Source organism: Cetorhinus maximus, chromosome 10 (assembly GCF_964194155.1).
Source record: "Cetorhinus maximus chromosome 10, sCetMax3.hap1.1, whole genome shotgun sequence".
Classification (NCBI taxonomy): Eukaryota; Metazoa; Chordata; class Chondrichthyes; order Lamniformes; family Cetorhinidae; genus Cetorhinus; species Cetorhinus maximus.
The window spans coordinates 51,259,367-51,279,597 of record NC_135888.1 but is presented as its reverse complement, the minus strand read 5'-3'; the positions used below and the strand labels follow the sequence as shown (position 1 = coordinate 51,279,597).

The 20,231-nt window shown below is 51.6% G+C and overlaps 1 protein-coding gene across 10 annotated transcripts in view; it reads right to left on the bottom strand.

Annotated features, from left to right (window-relative positions):
- The window catches only part of exd3 (exonuclease 3'-5' domain containing 3), a 567,474-nt gene that overhangs the window by 387,442 nt on the left and 159,801 nt on the right, over positions 1–20,231 (bottom strand). For all 10 annotated transcript variants that reach the window (XM_078550476.1, XM_078550481.1, XM_078550475.1 and 7 more), the window contains 2 exons: positions 17,287–17,340; positions 11,054–11,193 (listed from right to left, as the gene is read on the bottom strand). In XM_078550476.1, the coding sequence (XP_078406602.1) occupies positions 11,054–11,193; positions 17,287–17,340 (194 nt within the window). The remainder of the gene's footprint in view (positions 1–11,053; positions 11,194–17,286; positions 17,341–20,231) is intronic.

Here is a 20,231-nt window from a genome sequence, read left to right as displayed (position 1 = left end):
ACACACAGACTGTAGTGGAGAGAGAGAGGGAGCGACAGCGCCCGGAGAGAGAGGGGGAGCGACAGCGCCCGGAGAGAGAGAGGGGGAGCGACAGCGCCCGGAGAGAGAGAGGAGGAGCGACAGTGCCCGGAGAGAGAGAGGGGGAGCGACAGCGCCCGGAGAGAGAGGGAGCGACAGCGCCCAGAGAGAGGGAGCGACAGCGCCCAGAGAGAGAGGGGGAGCGACAGCGCCCGGAGAGAGAGGGGGAGCGACAGCGCCCGGAGAGAGAGAGGGGGAGCGACAGCGCCCGGAGAGAGAGAGGGGGAGCGACAGCGCCCGGAGAGAGAGAGGGGGAGCGACAGCGCCCGGAGAGAGAGAGGGGGAGCGACAGCGCCCGGAGAGAGAGAGGGGGAGCGACAGCGCCCGGAGGGAGAGAGGGAGCGACAGCGCCCGGAGAGAGAGAGGGAGCGACAGCGCCCGGAGAGAGAGAGGGGGAGCGACAGCGCCCGGAGAGAGAGAGGGGGAGCGACAGCGCCCGGAGAGAGAGAGGGAGCGACAGCGCCCGGAGAGAGAGAGGGGGAGCGACAGCGCCCGGAGAGAGAGAGGGAGCGACAGCGCCCGGAGAGAGAGAGGGAGCGACAGCGCCCGGAGAGACAGAGGGGGAGCGACAGCGCCCGGAGAGGGAGAGGGGGAGCGACAGCGCCCAGAGAGAGAGAGATACAGTACCGGAGACAGAGACAGGGTGAGAGAGCCAACCAGACTGAAAGACAGTCAGTACCAGCGAAAGAGACAGAGTGTACCAGTGGGAGAGACAGACAGCACTGGAGAGAGCGACAGGAAGACAGTACCGGAGAGGCTGCGGGACAGACAGTGCCAAACAGAGGGAGACAGACAGTATCGCAGAGAGAGACAGACAGTATTGCAGGCAGAGAGAGACAGACAGTACTGGAGAGAGAGAGAGACAGAGAGAGAGACAGATGGTACCGGAGAGAGAGCGAGAGACAGATGGTACCGGAGAGAGAGCGAGAGACAGAAGGTACTGAGAGAGAGAGAGACAGACGGTACCAGAGAGAGAGAGAGACAGACGGTACCGGAGAGAGAGACAGGTTATATCAGACAGGGAGATACAAACAGACAGTACAAGAGAGAGACAGACAGGCAGACTGAACCAGAGGGAGAGAGGAGAGGCAGACAGACGGGGCCGACAGGGCCGGGAGGGAGGGGCCGACAGGGCCGGGAGGGAGGGAGGGGCCGACAGGGCCGGGAGGGAGGGAGGGGCCGACAGGGCCGGGAGGGAGGGAGGGGCCGACAGGGCCGGGAGGGAGGGAGGGGCCGACAGGGCCGGGAGGGAGGGAGGGGCCGACAGGGCCGGGAGGGAGGGAGGGGCCGACAGGGCCGGGAGGGAGGGAGGGGCCGACAGGGCCGGGAGGGAGGGAGGGGCCGACAGGGCCGGGAGGGAGGGAGGGGCCGACAGGGCCGGGAGGGAGGGAGGGGCCGACAGGGCCGGGAGGGAGGGAGGGGCCGACAGGGCCGGGAGGGAGGGAGTGACAGCACTGGAGGGAGGGAGGGACTGACAGCGCCGGAGGGAGGGAGGGACTGACTGACAGCACCGGAGGGAGGGAGGGACTGACTGACAGCACCGGAGGGAGGGAGGGACTGACTGACAGCGCCGGAGGGAGGGAGGGACTGACTGACAGCACCGGAGGGAGGGAGGGACTGACTGACAGCGCCGGAGGGAGGGAGGGACTGACTGACAGCGCCGGAGGGAGGGAGGGACTGACTGACAGCACCGGAGGGAGGGACTGACTGACAGCGCTGGAGGGAGGGAGGGACAGCGCCGGAGGGAGGGACTGACAGTACTGGAGGGAGGGACAGCCGTAGTATCAGAGAGATAGGCAGACAGTGTCGGAGGGACAGGCAGAAAGCACCAGAGAGAGAGACAAACAGACAGTACCAGAGAGAATGAGAGGAGAATGGACAGACAATACTGGAGAGAGACACTGAGGGTACTGGAGAGAGGGACAGATTCTACGGGGCAGGGAGATACATAGAGACAGTACAGGAGAGAGACAGACAGATAGACAGAACCAGATAGTAGGACAGACACTACCAGAGGGAGAGAGAACAGAGAGACATACAGACAGTACCAGCGGGAGGGGCAGACAGTACCGGAGAGAGAGACAGACAGCACCGGAGAGAGAGACAGACAGCATTGTTGAGAGAGATGCATACAGAAAGTACAGGACAGAGATGGACAGACAGTAGGACAGGCAATACCAGAGGGAGAGAGAAGAGAGAGACAGACAGACAGTACCAGAGATGGGGCAGCCAGTGACGGAGAGAGAGAGAGACAGAAGGACTGTAGCGGAGAAAGACACATAGACAGTGTGCTGGAGAAGGACAGGCAGACATTAGTGGAGAGAGACAGAGAGAGGCAGACAGTGCCGGAGAGAGAAAGAGAGCAAGAGAGAGAGAGAGAGCGAGACAGACAAACAGACAGTACCGGAGGGAGAGAGACCGACAGTACCGGCGGGAGAGGGACAGAACCGGAGAGTGAGAGACAGACACTTTACACTTTAATGCTTGACGATGATTGAAATCATGGAAAATTTAAGAAGGGATGTCTAGACAGGGCCGGGAGGAAGCGGGAATGTTAGATAGGGCCAGGTGGAGGCAGGAACATTTAGACAGTGCCAACAAATGCGGGAATGTTAGAAAGGACCGAGAGGAAGCTGGAATGTTAGGCAGGGCCGAGAGGAAGAGGGAATGTTAGACAGGGTAGAGTGGAAGGAATGTTGGCCAGGGCCGAGAGGAAGAGGGAATGTTGGACAGGGCAGAGAGGAAGTGGGCATGTTGGACAGGGCAGAGGAAGCGGACATGTTGGACAGGGCAGAGAGAAGGCGGGAATGTTTGACAGGGCTGAGAGGAAGTGGGAATGTTAGGGAGGGCCTCCCGAATAATAGGCAGGTTTGGGAAGAAACAGGAATGTGAGACAGAGCCGAAAGAAGGCAGGAATGTTAGACAGGGTAGAGTGGAAACAGGAATGTTGGACAGGGCAGAGAGAAGGTGGGAATGTTTGACAGGGCCGAGAGGAAGTGTGAATGTTAGACAGGGCCGGGAGGAAGTGGGAATGTTAGGGAGGGCCGGGAGAGAGCAGGAATGTTAGGCAGGGTTGGGAGGAAACAGGAATGTGAGACAGGGCAGAGAGGAGGTGGGAATGTTAGACAGGGCAGAGAAGAAGTGGGCATGTTGGACAGGGCAGAGGAAGCGGGCATGTTGGACAGGGCAGAGAGAAGGGGGGAATGTTTGATAGGGCTGAGAGGAAGTGGGAATGTTAGACAGGGCCGGGAGGAAGCAGGAATGTTAGGGAGAGCCAGGAGGGAGCAGGAATAATAGGCAGGGTTGGGAGGAAACAGGAATGTGAGACAGGGCAGAGAGAAGGCAGGAATATTAGACAGGGTTGAGCGGAAGCAGGAATGTTGGATATGGCAGAGAGGAAGCAGGAATGTTAGACAGGGCAGAGAGGAAGCGGGAATGTTAGACAGGGCAGAGAGGAAGTGGGCCTTGCCACTATTATTCCTGCTCCCTTCACAGTTGTCCTGAACGTCTTCGCAATGAAAAAATTTCCCAACCTCCTAGGCTCAGGGGTGAGAGAGTTTGTGATAGTGAGTGCATATGTAAGTGAGTGAATGTGTGTAAGTGAGTGGGTGAGAGTGACAGTGAGAGTCAGTGTGAGTGAGAGTATGCATGCGTGAGAGTGAGCGTGTGAGAGAATGTGTGTGAGAGTGCATGAGAGAGAGTGAGTGAGTGAGAGGGTGTGCTTAAGAGTGTGTGTGTGAGAGTGTGTGTGTGTGAGAGTGTGTGTGTGTGTGAGAGTGTGTGTGTGTGTGAGAGTGTGTGTGTGTGTGAGAGTGTGTGTGTGTGTGAGAGTGTGTGTGAGAGTGTGTGTGAGAGTGTGTGTGAGAGTGTGTGTGAGAGAGTGTGTGAGAGAGTGTGTGTGAGTGAAAGTGAGTGAGTTTGTAAGCGTGTGTGTGTGTGAGAGTGTGTGAGAGAGAGTGCGTGTGTGAGAGTGCATGAGTGAGTGAGTGAGAGGGTGTGCGTAAGAGTGAGTGCGTGAGCGTGAGTGTGTGTGAGTGTGTGTATGTGAGTGTGTGTGTGAGAGTGTGTGTGTGAGAGTGTGTGTGTGTGAGAGAGAGTGTGTGTGTGTGTGTGTGTGTGTGTGTGTGAGAGAGTGTGTGTATGAGAGAGAATGTGCGTGTGGGAGAAAGCGAGCGTGTGGGAGAAAGCGAGCGCGTGGGAGAGAGCGAGCGCGTGGGAGAGAGCGAGCGTGTGGGAGAGAGCGAGCGCGTGGGAGAGAGCGAGCGCGTGGGAGAGAGCTAGCGCGTGTGAGTGAGCGAAAGCGTGTGAGTGAGCGAGCGCGTGTGAGTGAGCGAGCGCGTGTGAGTGAGCGAGCGCGTGAGTGAGCGAGAGCGTGTGAGTGAGCGCGTGAGAGTGAGCGAGCGCTTGAGAGTGAGCGAGCGCTTGAGAGTGAGTGAGCAAGCGCGTGAGAGTGAGTGAGCATGCAAGTGAGTGAGCGTGTTTGTGAGTGAGCATGTGCAAGTGAGTGAGAGTAAGTGAGTGAGCGTGTGAGTGAATAAGAGTGAGTGAATGAGTAATTGTGTGTGAGAGAGTGAGCGGGTGAGTGTGTGTAAGCAAGTGAGTGTGTGTAAGCAAGTGAGTGTGTGCGAGTCAGTGAGTGAGTAAGTGTGTGTAAGTAAGCGAGTGGGTGTGTGTGAAAGTGAGTGAATTTGTAAGTATGTGAGTGAGTATGTGAGCATGTGTAAGAGTGTGTGTGAGAGTGTGAGACAATGTGAGTGAGTGTGAGCGAGTGTGTGAGAGTGAGTGAGTGGGCGTATGTGAGTGTGAGCATGTGGGCGAGTGGGCGTGTATGTGAGCGAGCAGGCGTGTGTGTGAGCGAGCAGGCATGTGTGAGAGTGAGCGGGCATGTGTGAGAGTGAGCGGGCATGTGTGAGAGTGAGCGGGCATGTGTGTGGGCAAGAGGGCGTCTGTGTGGGCAAGCGGGCGTGTGTATGGGCGATTGGGCATGTGTGTGTCTGTGAGTGAGTGAGCGCGTGAGATTGAGCGAGCGCCTGAGAGACTGAGCGAGCGCCTGAGAGACTGAGCGAGCGCCTGAGAGACTGAGCGAGCGCATGAGAGACTGAGCGAGCGCGTGAGAGACTGAGCGAGCGCGTGAGACTGAGCGAGCGCATGAGACTGAGCTAGCTTGTGAGGGATGGAGCGAGCGCGTGAGAGTGAGCGCGCGCGTGTGAGAGCGAGCGAGCGCGTGTGAGAGCGAGCGAGCGCGTGTGAGAGCGAGCGAGCGCGTGTAAGAGCGAGCGAGCGCGTGTGAGAGCGAGCGAGCGCGTGTGAGAGCGAGCGAGCGCGTGTGAGACTGAGCGAGCGCGTGTGAGACTGAGCGAGCGCGTGTGAGACTGAGCGAGCGCGTGTGAGAGTGAGTGAGCTTGCGTGTGTGAGGCAGAGAGAGAGAGAATGAGTAATTTTGTGAGTGAGAGTGAATGTGTGTGTTAGAGAGAGTATGTGTGTGAAAGTGCTTATGTGTGAGCGTGTGTAAAACATAGAAACAAAGAAAATAGGAGCAGGAGTGGGCCATTCGGCCCTTCGAGCCTGCTCCGCAATTCATTATGATCATGGCTGATCATCCAACTCAATAGCCTGCTCCCGCTTTCTCCCAATATCCTTTGATCCCTTTCGCCCCAAGAGCTATATCTAACTCCTTCTTGAAAACATACAATGATTTGACCTCAACTACTTTCTGTGGCAGCGAATTCCACAGGCTCACCACTCTCTGGGTGAAGAAATTTCTCCTCATCTCGGTCCTAAATGGTCTACCTCGTATACTCAGACTGTGACCCCTGATTCTGGACTCGCCCACCATCGGGAACATCCTGCCTGCATCTACCCTGTCTGGTCCTGTTAGAATTTTATAGGTTTCTATAAGATCCCCCTCATTCTTCTGACCTCCAGCGAGTATAATCCTAACCGACTCAATCTCTCCTCATATGTCAGTCCTGCCATCCCAGGAACCAGTCTGGTAAACCTTCGCTTCACTTCCTCTATAAAAGAGTAGTGTGTGTGAGAGTGAGTGAGTGAGTGAGCGGGCATGTGAGAGAGTGAGCAGGCATATGTGAGTGAACAAGTGTGTGAGAGAGTGTGCGAGCTTGTGTGAGAGTGAGAGTGTGTGTTTGTGTGTGCGTGTGCGTACATGAGTGAGCGAGCGTGTGTGTGAGCGAGCGATCATGAGAGTGAGCGAGCATGTGTGTGAGTGAGCGAGCATGTGTGTGAGTGAGCAAGCATGTGTGTGAGCGAGCAAGCATCTGTGTGAGCGAGCATCTGTGTGAGCGAGCATCTGTGTGAGCGAGCATCTGTGTGAGCGAGCGAGCATGTGTGTGAATGAGCATGTGTGAGTGAATGAGTGAGTAATTGTGTGTGAGTGAGTGTGATTGAGAAATCGTGTGAGCGTGAGTGCATATGAGAACGATAGTGAGAGTGATTGAGTAATTGTGAGTGAGCGAGTGAGTGTGTGTGACAGCGGTCACGTGTGTGAGCGAGTGAGCATGTGCGAGTGGGTAAGAGTGAGAGAGAGAGTAATTGTGTGCGAGTGAAAATGATTGAGTAATTGTGTGAGTGAGTGAGTGTGTGTGTGTGAGTGAGCAGGCATTTGTGCAAGTGAGCTGGCATATGTCTGTGTGAGTGTGTTTTATTTTATTCATTCACGGGATGTGGGCTTCGCTGGCTGGGCCAGCATTTATTACCCATCTCTAGTTGCCCTTGAGAGTGAGTGAGTGTGTGAGAGTGAGTGAGTGAGTAATTGTCTGTGAGTGAGAGTGAATGACTAATTGTGTGTGTGTGTGCATGAGAGGGAGAGTGTGAGAGTGTGAATGTGTGAAAGAAAGTAGGCATGTGAGTGAGTGAGTGTGAGTGAGTGAGCGAGCGTGAGTGAGCCTGTGCAAGCGTGTGCAAGTGAGCGAGCATGTGAGCGTGTGTGAGTGAGTGAATGAGTGAGTAATTGTGTGTGAATGAGAGTGAGTGAGTAATTGTGAGAGTGAGTGTGTGTGAAAGAGTGGGCATGTGTGAGTAGGTGTGAGAGTGAGTGAGCGTGTTTGAGTGAACGAGCATACTTGTGAATGAATGACCATGTTCTTGAGTGAATGGGTGTGTGTGAGAGTGAGTGGCTGTGTGAGAGAGTGAGTGGGCGTGTGTGTGAGTGAGCAAGCATGTGTGCGAATGAGTGGCTGAGTGAGCATGTGAGAGAGTGACTGAGTGAGCATGTGTGTGAGTGAGTGAATGTGTGTGTGTGAGTGAATATGTGTGTGCGTGAGCGAATATGTGCGTGAGTGAGTGAGCGTGTGTGAATGAGTGACTGAGTGAGCATGTGTGAGTGAATATGAATGAGTGAGTAATTGTGTGTGAGCGAGTGAGTGTGTGCGTGCGCGAGTGAGCGGGCATGTGTGAGAGAGCGGGCATGTGTGTGAGTGAGCGAACGTGCGTGTGTGTGTGTGTGTGTGTGTGTGTGAGAGAGCATGTGTGAGAGTGAGTGAGTGAGCACATGTGAGTGAATGAGAGTGAGTGAGCAAATGTGTGAGACAGTGAGTGACTAATTGTGCGTGAGAGTGGGAATATGAGCGTGCATGAGAGAGTGAGCGAGTATGTGTGACAGAGTGTGTGTGAGAGTGAGTAAGTGTACATGAGAGTAAGTGTGCATGAGAGAGATTGGGTGAGTACGTGTGAGCAAGTGCGCGCGTGTGAGCAAGTGCGCGCGTGTGAGCAAGTGCGCGCGTGTGAGCAAGTGCGCGCGTGTGAGCGAGCAAGAGTGAGAGTGAGTGAGTAAGAGAGAGTGAGTGAGTGAGCAGGCGTGTGTGTGAGTAAGTGGGCATGTGTGAGAGTGAGCGGGCGTGCGTGAAAGTGAGAGGGTGTGTGTGAGAGTGAGCAGGGGTGTGTGTGTGCGCGCGGTGGTGTGTGTGTGAGTGAGCGTGTGTGAGCGCGGGTGAGTGAGCATGTGCGAGTGAATGAGATTGAGTGAGTGAGCGTGTGTGAGATAGTGTGTGTGAGAAAATGAGTGTGTGAGGGAGAGTGGGCGTGTGTGAGAGTGAGTGGGCGTGTATGAGAGTGAGTGGGCGTGTATGAGAGTGAGTGGGCGTGTATGAGAGTGAGTGGGCGTGTATGAGAGTGAGTGGGCGTGTTTGAGAGTGAGTGGGCGTGTTTGAGAGTGAGTGGGCGTGTTTGAGAGTGAGTGGGCGTGTTTGAGAGTGAGGGGTATGCTTGAGAGTGAGAGGGCGTGTGTGAGAGTTTTAGTGGACGTGTGTGATTGGGCATGTGAGAGTGCGGGTGGGCGTGTGCGTGAGTGAGCATGTGAGTAAGCATGTGCGTGTGTGTGTGAGTAATTGTGAGTATGAGTGAGTGTGTGTGTGAATAAGTAATTGTGTGTGAGTGACAGTGTGAGTAATTGTGTGAGAGTGAGTGAGTAATTGTGAGTGTGAGTGAGTGAGTGAGCATGTGCGAGTGAATCAGTGAATGAGTAATTGTGTGTGTGAGAGTGAGCGGGTGTGTGTGTGAGTGAGCGGGCATGTGTGTGAGTGAGCTGGTCTGTGTGAGAGTGAGCTGGTGTGTGTGAGAGTGAGCTGGTGTGTGTGAGAGTGAGCGGGTGTGTGTGAGAGTGAGCGGGCATGTGTGTGAGGGTGAGCGGGCATGTGTGTGAGTAAGCAGGCATGTGTCCGAGCGTGTGTGAGCGCAAGTGAGTGAGCATGTGCGAGTGAATGAAAGTGGGTGAGTAATTGTGTGTGGGTGAATGTGTGTAAGATAGAGTGGGCGTGTGAGAGTGAGTGGGCGTGTGAGAGTGAGTGGGCGTGTGAGAGTGAGTGGGCGTGTGAGAGTGAGTGGGCGTGTGAGAGTGAGTGGGCGTGTGAGAGTGAGTGGGCGTGTGAGAGTGAGTGGGCGTGTGAGAGTGAGTGGGCGTGTGAGAGTGAACGGGCGTGTGAGAGTGAGTGGGCGTGTGAGAGAATGAGTGGGCGTGTGAGAGAATGAGTGGGCGTGTGTGTGTGTGAGTGGGCGTGTGTGCATGTGTGTGAGTGAGTGGGTGTGTGTGCATGTGTGTGTGAGTGGGCGTGTGTGCGTGTGTATAATTGGGCGTGTGCGTGTGTGTGAGAGTAAGTGGGCGTGTGTATGTGAGTGAGTTGGCATGTGCGAGTGAGTGAATGTGAGTGAGTGAGCATGTGCAAATGAATGAGTGAGTGAGTGTGTGTGTGAGTGCTTGTGTGAGATAGAGAGTGAGAGGGTGATTGTGTGAGTGAGAGGGAGAGTGTGAGAGAGTGTATGTGTGAGTGTATGTGTGAGTGAGAGTGAGTGTGTTTGTGTGAGCATATGTGTATGAGAGAGGGTGAATGAGTGTGTGTGCGTCAGTGAGAGTGTGTGAGAGAGTGTGTGTGTAAGAGAGACAGAGTAAGCATATGAGAGAGTTTGTGAGAATAAATGTATGTGAGATTGAGTGTGAGAGATTGAGTGTGTATGTGAGAGTGAGAGATTGAGTGTGAGTGAGTGAGAGTAATGGTGTGTGAGCGAGTAATTGTGTGTGTGTGTAAGACAGTGAGCATGAGTGATAGAGAGTGAGCGTGCGTGAGAGCGAGAGCATGTGTGTGAGCCTCAGTGTATGTGAGAACGTGTGCATGAGTGAATGAGAAATAAAGTGAGTGAGAGTGTAAATGAGTATGTGTGAATAAGCATCTGTGCCAGTGAGTGAGCATGTGTGAGAACGAGCATGTGCAAGTGAATGGGAGTGAGTGAGGGAGTAATTGTTTGTGGGTGAATGAGAGTGAGTAATTGTGAGAGTGTGAGTGAGTGTGTGAGAGAGCAAGTGAGTAAGTGTGTGACTGAGTGAACGTAAGTGTGTGAATGAGTGTAAGTGTATGAGTGAGTATCTGCGTGTGTAAGTGGGTGAGTGTGTTTGAAAGTGTGTGACTGAGTTTTAGTGAGAGTCAGTATGAGTGTGTGTAAAAGAGAGTGTGTGTGAAAGTGAGTGTGCGTGAGAGAGTGTGTGAGAGAAACAGTGAGTAAATGTATGTGAAAGTAAGTGTGCATGAGAGAGTGTGTGTGAGATTGTGTGAGTGAGTGTGCGCGTGTGAGTGAGCGAGTTTGTGTGTGTGTGACAGTGTGAGTAAGTGAGCATGTGTGTGAGTGAGCGTTTGTAAGTGTGAAAATGAGTAAGAGTGAGTGAGCAAGTGAGTGAGCATGTGCGAGTGAGTGAGTGAGAGAGAGTCTGTGTGAGAGACAGAGAGAGACAACCTTGATACTGGGAGTGAGCTGGATGCACGCACGCACGCACACCCTCCCTCCCTCCCCAAAAACCTATCCACACCCCAGGCCAGGTGAGGGGGAAAACCCAGGCCAAAAAGCAACCCACTTCCAACCCCCACTTTTGCATGAATTCCGCCAAGGTCAGCTCAGAGTGTGTGGCGAGTGCAAGGTTGGTTTTAGTTAAAAACAACTCCTTAGCTCGGTCCCGGTCCCCTTCCCCTTCCTTGGTGACCAGGGCTTGAGGCCCCGTCTGTCTGTCTCTCTCTCTCTACCTCCGCTTCTTAAATGAAAAGGCAAAAGAGATTTTATTTAAAAAGGTGATTGATTGACGCCGATGGTTGTATTGGCAATAGAGGGATAGTTTGGAACAGAGAGAGACGATGGTATTTACAAGAGGGATTTTTTTTTGCTGGGGTAAGTTTTCAGGCAAGCTGGAACCCCTCCAGTACCTTAACCTACTGGTTATTTTCAAGCCTGATTTTACACATTGAGTGTGGGTAAACTATTGGAATGTAGCATCATTGTCAATTCCAAACCTGACCTCCTGACATCCATGCATGTGCAGTCTGCAGCAGAGGTCACTAGACACTAGTAATGATAAAGACCCTGGCTGACTTAAGTCTGCATGACTTAGTGCTAGTACCACACCAGGCACTGTGTTTACCGAGCAGACGAAGCGGAGGAGCTGTTAAGCATCTCTCAGTGATGTCTCTTGAGCTGACCATACCTTTGGATGTCAGCAGTGTTGACCGCTGGATGGCACCACGAATCCAGCAGCTGCAACAAACAATGCTGTAGCTCTGGATAATCAGATACATAGGCCTCTACCAGGCTCACTTTATCCTGAAGGAGCAATGGAATGCACACCTGCATCAAGAGAATTAAATTGTTAGTGAGGGTTCCTTCTATTGTATTGTGAATGAAGAATGATGAGAGGTCAGGTCCTGGGATTGAATGGAGAAAAGACAGTTTGTCCACTTCTACCTCCATATAATTCTCCTGCCCTGAGTTCACAGACAGCAGCACTCTCATTTTCCCCTTGGCAGATACCTCCCAATTTGAATCTTGGATGGTAATTTGCATTTAAATTGTGCTCCTGAAGGAACAGAACATCTTACAGAGGTGTACAGAGGGGCAGGACACTGAGCAGGCAGTGTAGGGAGGAAGGGGGTGAAGTAGGGATAGATTATTCAAAACCAGCATAGGCAAAGTGACGTGTGGGAGTTCCAGAGGGCAGAAGAAAACAATAGAAAGTTGGGCCTCGTGAGGAAGCAGTGCAGGCCAGGCACTGGAGTGAGTTCATATCATCATATGGTACAGGAGGCCATTTGGTCTGTCATGTCTGTGCTGGCTCTTTGAAAGAGCTATCTGATTAAACCCACTCCCTCTGCTCTTTCCCCACAGCCATGCACATTGCTCCCCTTCAGAATTTATCCAATTCTCTTTGACAGTTACTATTGATTTTGCTTCCACCTCCCTTTCAGACAGCACATTCCAGATCACAGCAACATGCTGCATTAAAAAAATTCTCATGTCCTGTCTGGTTCTTTTGCCAATTAACTTAAATCTATGTCCTCTAACTATTGACCCTCCTGCTAGTGGAAACAGTTTCTCCCTATTACTTCATTAAACCCCCTCATAATTTGAACACCTCAATTAAATCTCTCCTTAAACTTCTCTGCTCGAAGGAGAATGACCTCAGCTTCTCTCACCCTGCAGTTAGCGAGACGGTTTGTGTCATCTGTATCACAGGGATAGACAACAGTACTGGGCAGGACCATGGAAGAAAAGTACAGTGAGGAGCCTGAAATCAATTCACTGAATTAACGTAGTTTGGTGAGAGTGCAGTGCTAGTATCTGGGGCTTTGGCCGGGATTTTCCGGCCCTGTCGTGGGTGGGACCCACCGCGGGCGAGGTGACGCCCCAGCCAGAAGTCCATTGACTTGCGGCAGAACCGGAAGATCCTGGTGGGTGGGTGCGGAAAATCCCACCCTTTGTGTGGGGCGGGCTCTGGTTGCAGAGTTCAAAACCAGCTAAGGTTCAGGAGAATGAGAAAAATCAGTTCAATGATTGTTTGGATTTCAGCCATGTAGTGAGTGATAGAGGCATCGCAGGCTGGAGAGTGCCAGAGTGATAGAGGCATTGCAGACTGGGGAGTCCCAGAGTGATAGGGGCATCGCAGGCTGGAGCATCCCAGAGTGATAGAGGCATCGCAGGCTGGAGGGTCCCAGAGTGATAGAGGCAACGCAGACTGGAGAGTCCCAGGGTGATAGAGACATCGCAGACTGGAGGGTCCCAGAGAGATAGAGGCATCGCAGACTGGAGTGTCCCAGAGTGATAGAGGCATCGCAGACTGGAGAGTCCCAGGGTGATAGAGACATCGCAGACTGGAGAGTCCCAGAGTGATAGAGACATCGCAGACTGGAGGGTCCCAGAGTGATAGAGGCATCGCAGACTGGAGGGTCCCAGAGTGATAGAGGCATCGCAGACTGGAGGGTCCCAGAGTGTTAGAGGCATCGCAGACTGGAGGGTCCCAGAGTGATAGAGGCATCGCAGACTGGAGGGTCCCAGAGTGATAGAGGCATCGCAGACTGGAGGGTCCCAGAGTGATAGAGGCGTTGCAGACTCGAAAGTCCCAGAGTGATAGAGGCATCACAGACTGGAGAGTCCCAGAGTGATAGAGGCATCGCAGGCAGGGCAGACCTTGGGCGGAATTTTATGAAGGCTACAAGAGCCGAAAAGTTATGTGCTTAATTAGGCGGAATGCGGGATTTCAATTTCCCAATGGAGGGTTGAGATGCAGAGATAAAGTCAGCAGCATGCCAAAGTTATGCCGGCCTGCGGCAGGTTCATACTTGTAATACATTTGTATGCCATATATACTCATTAACCTGAAACAACTTTCAATGAAAACTGAACCTCAGGATTAAGTCAGTGGTGTACGAGAATCTCAAGGCACCCAGTTCACAATCATTTAAAGGTAGTGTGCAGCAGTCAGCTCTATATAATTGTGACAAAGGTAAGTAGGTTTCCACGGTGAACTCTGTGGCACAAGGCAGTGGGTGTTGAAAGGTTGGTTCTCAAGGGCAGGGAGGTACGATGGAGGGAAGAGAGCGTGGGCAGAGATTGGTATTCGGGTGCAGGAAGGTGCGATGGAGAGAATAGAGTGTGGGCAGAGATTGATGTTCGAGAGCAGGGAGGTACGGCAGGGGGAGGAGAGTGTGGGCAGAGATTGGCGCTCGAGAGCAGGGAGCTACGATGGAGTGGGGAGAGTGTGGGCAGAGATTGGTGCTCGAGAGCAGGGAGCTACAATGGAGGGAGGAGAGTGTGGGCAGAGATTGGCGCTCGAGAACAGGGAGCTACGATGGAGGGAGGAGAGTGTGGGCAGAGAAGGCAGGTGAAGGATGTTGGACGGAGGCTCCAAGATGACAGCAGAAAGGTTGAGGGTGACAGATGGAAGGTTGAGGGTCAATGGCTCTGGGTCAAGGTAGATGGTAGGATGGTCCAGAATGATGAGGGGGAGGAGCAGAATAATGTTGGGAAGGTCAGGCGAAATGAGAGGAACCTCGAGGGTCACAGTGTTAGAGTTTCTCAACATGACTGCTGAGAAACTGTTACCTCGCAGGAGGTCAGGCTATTGTGGGAGGCAGACATTGTAGAATGGGAGGAATTCTGAGGGTGGCCCATGGGAGGGCCATGCATTCTCATTGGTCAACTGCAGGAATGAAAGCCAAGCCAACAGAGGTGCTCACATCTTTTCCTGCCTTCTTCACATAATTCACTTTGTGGATTTGCAATGGGTCTCTTACACCCCATCTTTTGCAATCAAGAGTGGCGGAGAAGAGGATTCACCACAGGAGGGCCTTGGTCACACAACAACATAGGCCACAAGGCCATCAGCCAGCACCAGCCGAGTGGGAAGGTCAGGAGGAAGCCAACCAAGGCCATCTTCATCACCAAGGAGCACTGGTGGGTCAACGCATATTCAGAACATGCACCAACTACATCCAGATACGTGAGAAGCATTTGCCAAGATGGCTAAGCCTTTCTCGGGAGGTGGTTACACACCTGGGTGCGCTCCTACAACAAGACCTGCAGCCCTGTAGTTTAGCAGGGAACTGTATGCCAGTTGTCTTCAAGGTAACTGTGGCCCCAAACTTCAACTCCAGGGGCTCATTTCGGGGCTCCACAGGAGACGTGTGGCATTTCTCAGGCTACAATACATTGGTGCATATGGGAGGTAACAAATACCTGTTCAGAAGGGCCAACAAATTCATCAGGTTCTCAACAATAGCCAGGCTAATAGCCAGGTCGTGAGAATAGTTGGCTTCAGGGCTATCACGCAGTTCCCACAGTGTTTAATCGACTGCACTCACGTGGCCATTAGAGCTCCCCGGGAACAACCAGCTATATTTGTAAATCGGAAGGGGGTTTCACTCCCATAACATTCAAGTTGTCTGTGACCACCAAGAAACAATTATGCAGGAGTGTGCTCATTTCCCAGAGAGCTCCCATGATGCATACATCTTAAGGAACTCCCAGCTGCTATTTGAGGCCCCGGCTGAAGTGCAGGGTTAGATCCTGGGTGGCGAGGGCAATGTTCTCAGAACGTGGTTCATGACACCATGTGTCATCCCCAAAGCCCTGTGGAGCAGTGTTACAACACTGCACATTGCTCAACAAAGGCAAACATAGAGAACAACATTGGATTGCTTAAAATCCATTTCTGATGCCTTAACCGGTCCAAGTGGAGCTTTACAATATTCGCCACAGAGGATTGCTGCCATTTGCTGTGCCTTGCACAATGTGGCATTGCAAAGGGGAGAAGAATTGCCAATCAAGGAATAGAGGAGCTGCTAATCTCCTCAGGTGAGGATGACAGGGAGGAATATAAGAACAAAAAAAATCGAACAGCCACTCTTCCAGATGCCATGGCCAAGCAGAGGTGTGTCAGGGCTGTCAGAGACAACCTCATCTTCAATCATTTTGACCAAGAGTGATGCAACTACCTGACCATCATTTTCTCACCTGCAAACCTTTGCCTGCTCCGATTGTGCGGACACCTCTGCCAGCCTCCATTTGGAGTTACCTCACTACAACATGACCTCTACCCCACAGATTACCAAGGAGGGTGGGCCATTCTCAAGTGGGGTGAAAAGATATGACTCCTCCCGAGGATACCAGCTTTGCACCGACACTCAAATCAATGAAGCTATCACAAGGCATCTCTCTGCTCCTTGCCCACATTGTCAAAGGCACGTTGCACGAGCAGCACATCGATTCTCATGCTTGTCAGTGACCTCGGCTAATGTGTTTGGGGAGACAAGCCGATGCTGCATATTCAGCTATGTCGCATTGCCTTGGGAATAGAAATCATGCCACACACATTACCATCCAATGAAGACAAACTTCGAACACAGTGCCACATTGTTACCTACACAGATGAGATGTCCCTCACTTTGTCACAGAATCACAATCAAAGAAATGAGCACCAGCTCAAAGAGGGTATTAAGAGGGTATTATAAAATCCAATTAGGATTTTAAAGTGTGTCTAAAAGGAGAAAGAGACAGAGGTAGAGAAGTGGAGAGGTTTAGGGAGGGAATTTCAGAGCTTAGGGCTTATGCAGCTGAAAACATGACCACCAATCATAGAACAATCAAATTCAGGGATGCTCAAGGCGGCCAGAATTACTGCCGTGTAGAAATAGCGGAGTTTGTAAGGTGAGAGGAGAGTACAGAGATAGGGAGGAGTGAGGCCATGGAGGGATTTGAAACAAGGATGAGAATTTTAAAATTGAGGAGTTGCCAGTAGGTTAGCGAACAGAGTGATGTTGGGTGAATGGGACTTGGTGCGATGAAGGACATGGGCAGATTTTGGATGATCTCAAGTTTCGAGGGTAGAAAATAGGAGGCCAACAAAGTAGAGTGTTGAAATAGTCAAGTCTGAAGATAACAAAGATATGGATGAGAGTTTCAGCATCAGATGAGCTGACCAGAGGAAGAATCAAGCAATGTTATGACAGTGGTTTCAATTTAGTCAATGATGGTGCGGATATATGGTGGGAAGCTCATCTAGAGTTCAAATACAACACCAAGGTTTTGAACAGTCTGATTTAGCCTCAGGAGTTGTCAGGATCAGGAATGGAGTCGGTGGCTAAGAAGTGGAGTTTGTCTTCATTGGATGGTAATATGTGTGGCTTTCTATTCCCAAGGCAATGTGACATAGCTGAATATGCAGCATCGGCTTGTCTCCCCAAGCACATTAGCCGAGGTCACTGACAAGCATGAGAATCGATGTGCTCCTCGTGCAACGTGCCCTTGACAATGTGGGCAAGGAGCAGCGAGATGCCTCGTGATACTTCATTGACATGATAATGTCTTCAGTCTTCCTAATATTTAGCTGGAATAAATTTCAGCTTATCCTGTATTGGATGTCAGATAAGCAATTTAGAAACGGTGCAGGGGTTTAGAGAGGTGGTGGAGAGGTAGAGCTGGGTGTCAGTGTACATGTGGAACCTGACCCATATATACATCCCAATAGCCTGAGCTGAAGTCAACCTCAGTTGTCAGAGATGAAGGCATTGTATGTTAAACCCATCCATTGCTGCATAGCTCACATCATGCAAAGCATAAAGGCACATTGACCTAGAAGTGTGTCTAGGTGCTGCCAGTGTTTTGTAAACATCAAACTTATCAACAGCATCTTCTCACTCCCTCCCCAAGCACAAAACTCTCCACTACACTCCAGTTCATTCTTCCTGAAGCCCTAACCCCAATGGAAAGTAATGATAAGATTTGGATTTTTCAGTATGCTTGGAATTTAGTTAAGCTGTACTTTCCATTATTCTAAGCCTGAAGATTCACTGGGACCAACTGGCAGTTACTGGGATTTGTAGGCGTTTTTTGCTCTCTTCTTCCTAACTCTGCCATTTCCTAACACAAATGCAGCAGTTTGCTTACCTCTTCCATATCCAGGTGTGGCTGCAGGTTCAACTTTATACTCAGTAACACAGCCTGTGAATTAATAGAATAAACACATTCAGGATCTCAAAACAAAGCCATTGATCAGTTATCAATAAATGGTCTGTATTGGAATGCCCCTTGTTTAAGTCAGAGGTGCCTAGCGTTTTCTCCTTGGTGTGACAGTGTGGATGTCTTAATAAAGGTTGTGGGCATGTGCCAGAGAGGCTCCAGTTAGGTGGTCCCATTCACTCAATTCTGAATCAGGGGCTGGGGAGGGATCAATAACCTGCGGGCAGAGGAATAAACCGGAGCATGAGCTACAAGCAACTACTGGTGCACCCATCCCAGTGACTCAAAGGACAGTAGGACTCACAAGCTTGGAAAATGGAGAAAATTATTGATTTGCCCATTTTTTTAAATACCAGCAGCTTATTAATTTATACATCATTGCACGAACCCTTTCATTATACACCTCCGTTGTAACACATTGTTACATTCTTGATAAAATCTTTGCATTCACTGGTCAGCCACTAGATCACACTGGATTTTTAATTTCAATTTAGGCAAAAACAACAAGTATTCAAAAGCTTTGACTAAGATGTAGAGTTCAGTGTGACATGAAGCTCCTGACTTTTCCAGGTGGTGAACGGCAGGATGCCAAGCAGAGATGGGCATTTTGGAGTGATGGGAAAGCTCCTGCATCCAGTGTCCAAGCAGCTCCTGTCTAAGAGTGAATTGCAGACCAGGCAGCTCCTGTCTAAGGGTAAATCGCAGACCAGGCAGCTCTTGTCTAAGAGTGAACCGCACCAGGCAGCTCCTGTCTAAGAGTGAATTGCAGACCAGGCAGCTCCTGTCTAAGAGTAAATCGCAGACCAGGCAGCTCTTGTCTAAGAGTGAACCACACCAGGCAGCTCCTGTCTAAGAGTAAATCGCAGATCGGGCAGCTCCTGTCTAAGAGTAAATCGCACCAGGCAGCTCCTGTCTAAGAGTAAATCGCACCAGGCAGCTCCTGTCTAAGAGTAAATCGCAGATCGGGCAGCTCCTGTCTAAGAGTGAATCGCACCAGGCAGCTCCTGTCTAAGAGTAAATCGCACCAGGCAGCTCTTGTCTAAGAGTAAATCGCACCAGGCAGCTCCTGTCTAAGAGTAAATCGCACCAGGCAGCTCCTGTCTAAGAGTAAATCGCACCAGGCAGCTCCTGTCTAAGAGTAAATCGCACCAGGCAGCTCTTGTCTAAGAGTAAATCGCACCAGGCAGCTCCTGTCTAAGAGTAAATCGCACCAGGCAGCTCCTGTCTAAGAGTGAATCGCACCAGGCAACTCCTGTCTAAGAGTAAATCGCACCAGGCAGCTCCTGTCTAAGAGTGAATCACACCAGGCAGCTCCTGTCTAAGAGTAAATCGCACCAGGCAGCTCCTGTCTAAGAGTGAATCGCACCAGGCAACTCCTGTCTAAGAGTGAATCACACCAGGCAGCTCCTGTCTAAAAGTAAATCGCAGATCAGGCAGCTCCTGTCTAAGAGTAAATCGCACCAGGCAGCTCCTGTCTAAGAGTAAATTGCACCAGGCAGCTCCTGTCTAAGAGTGAACCGCACCAGGCAGCTCCTGTCTAAGAGTAAATCGCACCAGGCAGCTCCTGTCTAAGAGTAAATCGCACCAGGCAGCTCCTGTCTAAGAGTAAATCGCAGATCAGGCAGCTCCTGTCTAAGGGTGAACCGCAGATCAGGCAGCTCCTGTCTAAGAGTGAACTGCACCGGGCAGCTCCTGTCTAAGAGTAAATTGCACCAGGCAGCTCCTGTCTAAGAGTAAATCGCACCAGGCAGCTCCTGTCTAAGAGTGAATTGCAGACCAGGCAGCTCCTGTCTAAGAGTAAATCGCAGACCAGGCAGCTCTTGTCTAAGAGTGAACCACACCAGGCAGCTCCTGTCTAAGAGTAAATCGCAGATCGGGCAGCTCCTGTCTAAGAGTAAATCGCACCAGGCAGCTCCTGTCTAAGAGTAAATCGCACCAGGCAGCTCCTGTCTAAGAGTAAATCGCACCAGGCAGCTCTTGTCTAAGAGTAAATCGCACCAGGCAGCTCCTGTCTAAGAGTAAATCGCACCAGGCAGCTCCTGTCTAAGAGTAAATCGCACCAGGCAGCTCCTGTCTAAGAGTAAATCGCACCAGGCAGCTCTTGTCTAAGAGTAAATCGCACCAGGCAGCTCCTGTCTAAGAGTAAATCGCACCAGGCAGCTCCTGTCTAAGAGTGAATCGCACCAGGCAACTCCTGTCTAAGAGTAAATCGCACCAGGCAGCTCCTGTCTAAGAGTGAATCGCACCAGGCAACTCCTGTCTAAGAGTGAATCACACCAGGCAGCTCCTGTCTAAAAGTAAATCGCAGATCAGGTAGCTCCTGTCTAAGAGTAAATCGCACCAGGCAGCTCCTGTCTAAGAGTAAATCGCACCAGGCAGCTCCTGTCTAAGAGTAAATCGCAGATCAGGCAGCTCCTGTCTAAGGGTGAACCGCAGATCAGGCAGCTCCTGTCTAAGAGTGAACTGCACCGGGCAGCTCCTGTCTAAGAGTAAATTGCACCAGGCAGCTCCTGTCTAAGAGTAAATCGCACCAGGCAGCTCCTGTCTAAGAGTAAATCACACCAGGCAGCTCCTGTCTAAGAGTAAATCGCACCGGGCAGCTCCTGTCTAAGAGTGAATCGCACCAGGCAGCTCCTGTCTAAGAGTAAATCGCAGATCAGGCAGCTCCTGTCTAAGAGTAAATCGCACCAGGCAGCTCCTGTCTAAGAGTGAATCACACCAGGCAGCTCCTGTCTAAGAGTAAATTGCACCAGGCAGCTCCTGTCTAAGAGTAAATCGCAGATCAGGCAGCTCCTGTCTAAGAGTAAATTGCACCAGGCAGCTCCTGTCTGAGAGTAAATCGCACCAGGCAGCTCCTGTCTAAGAGTAAATCG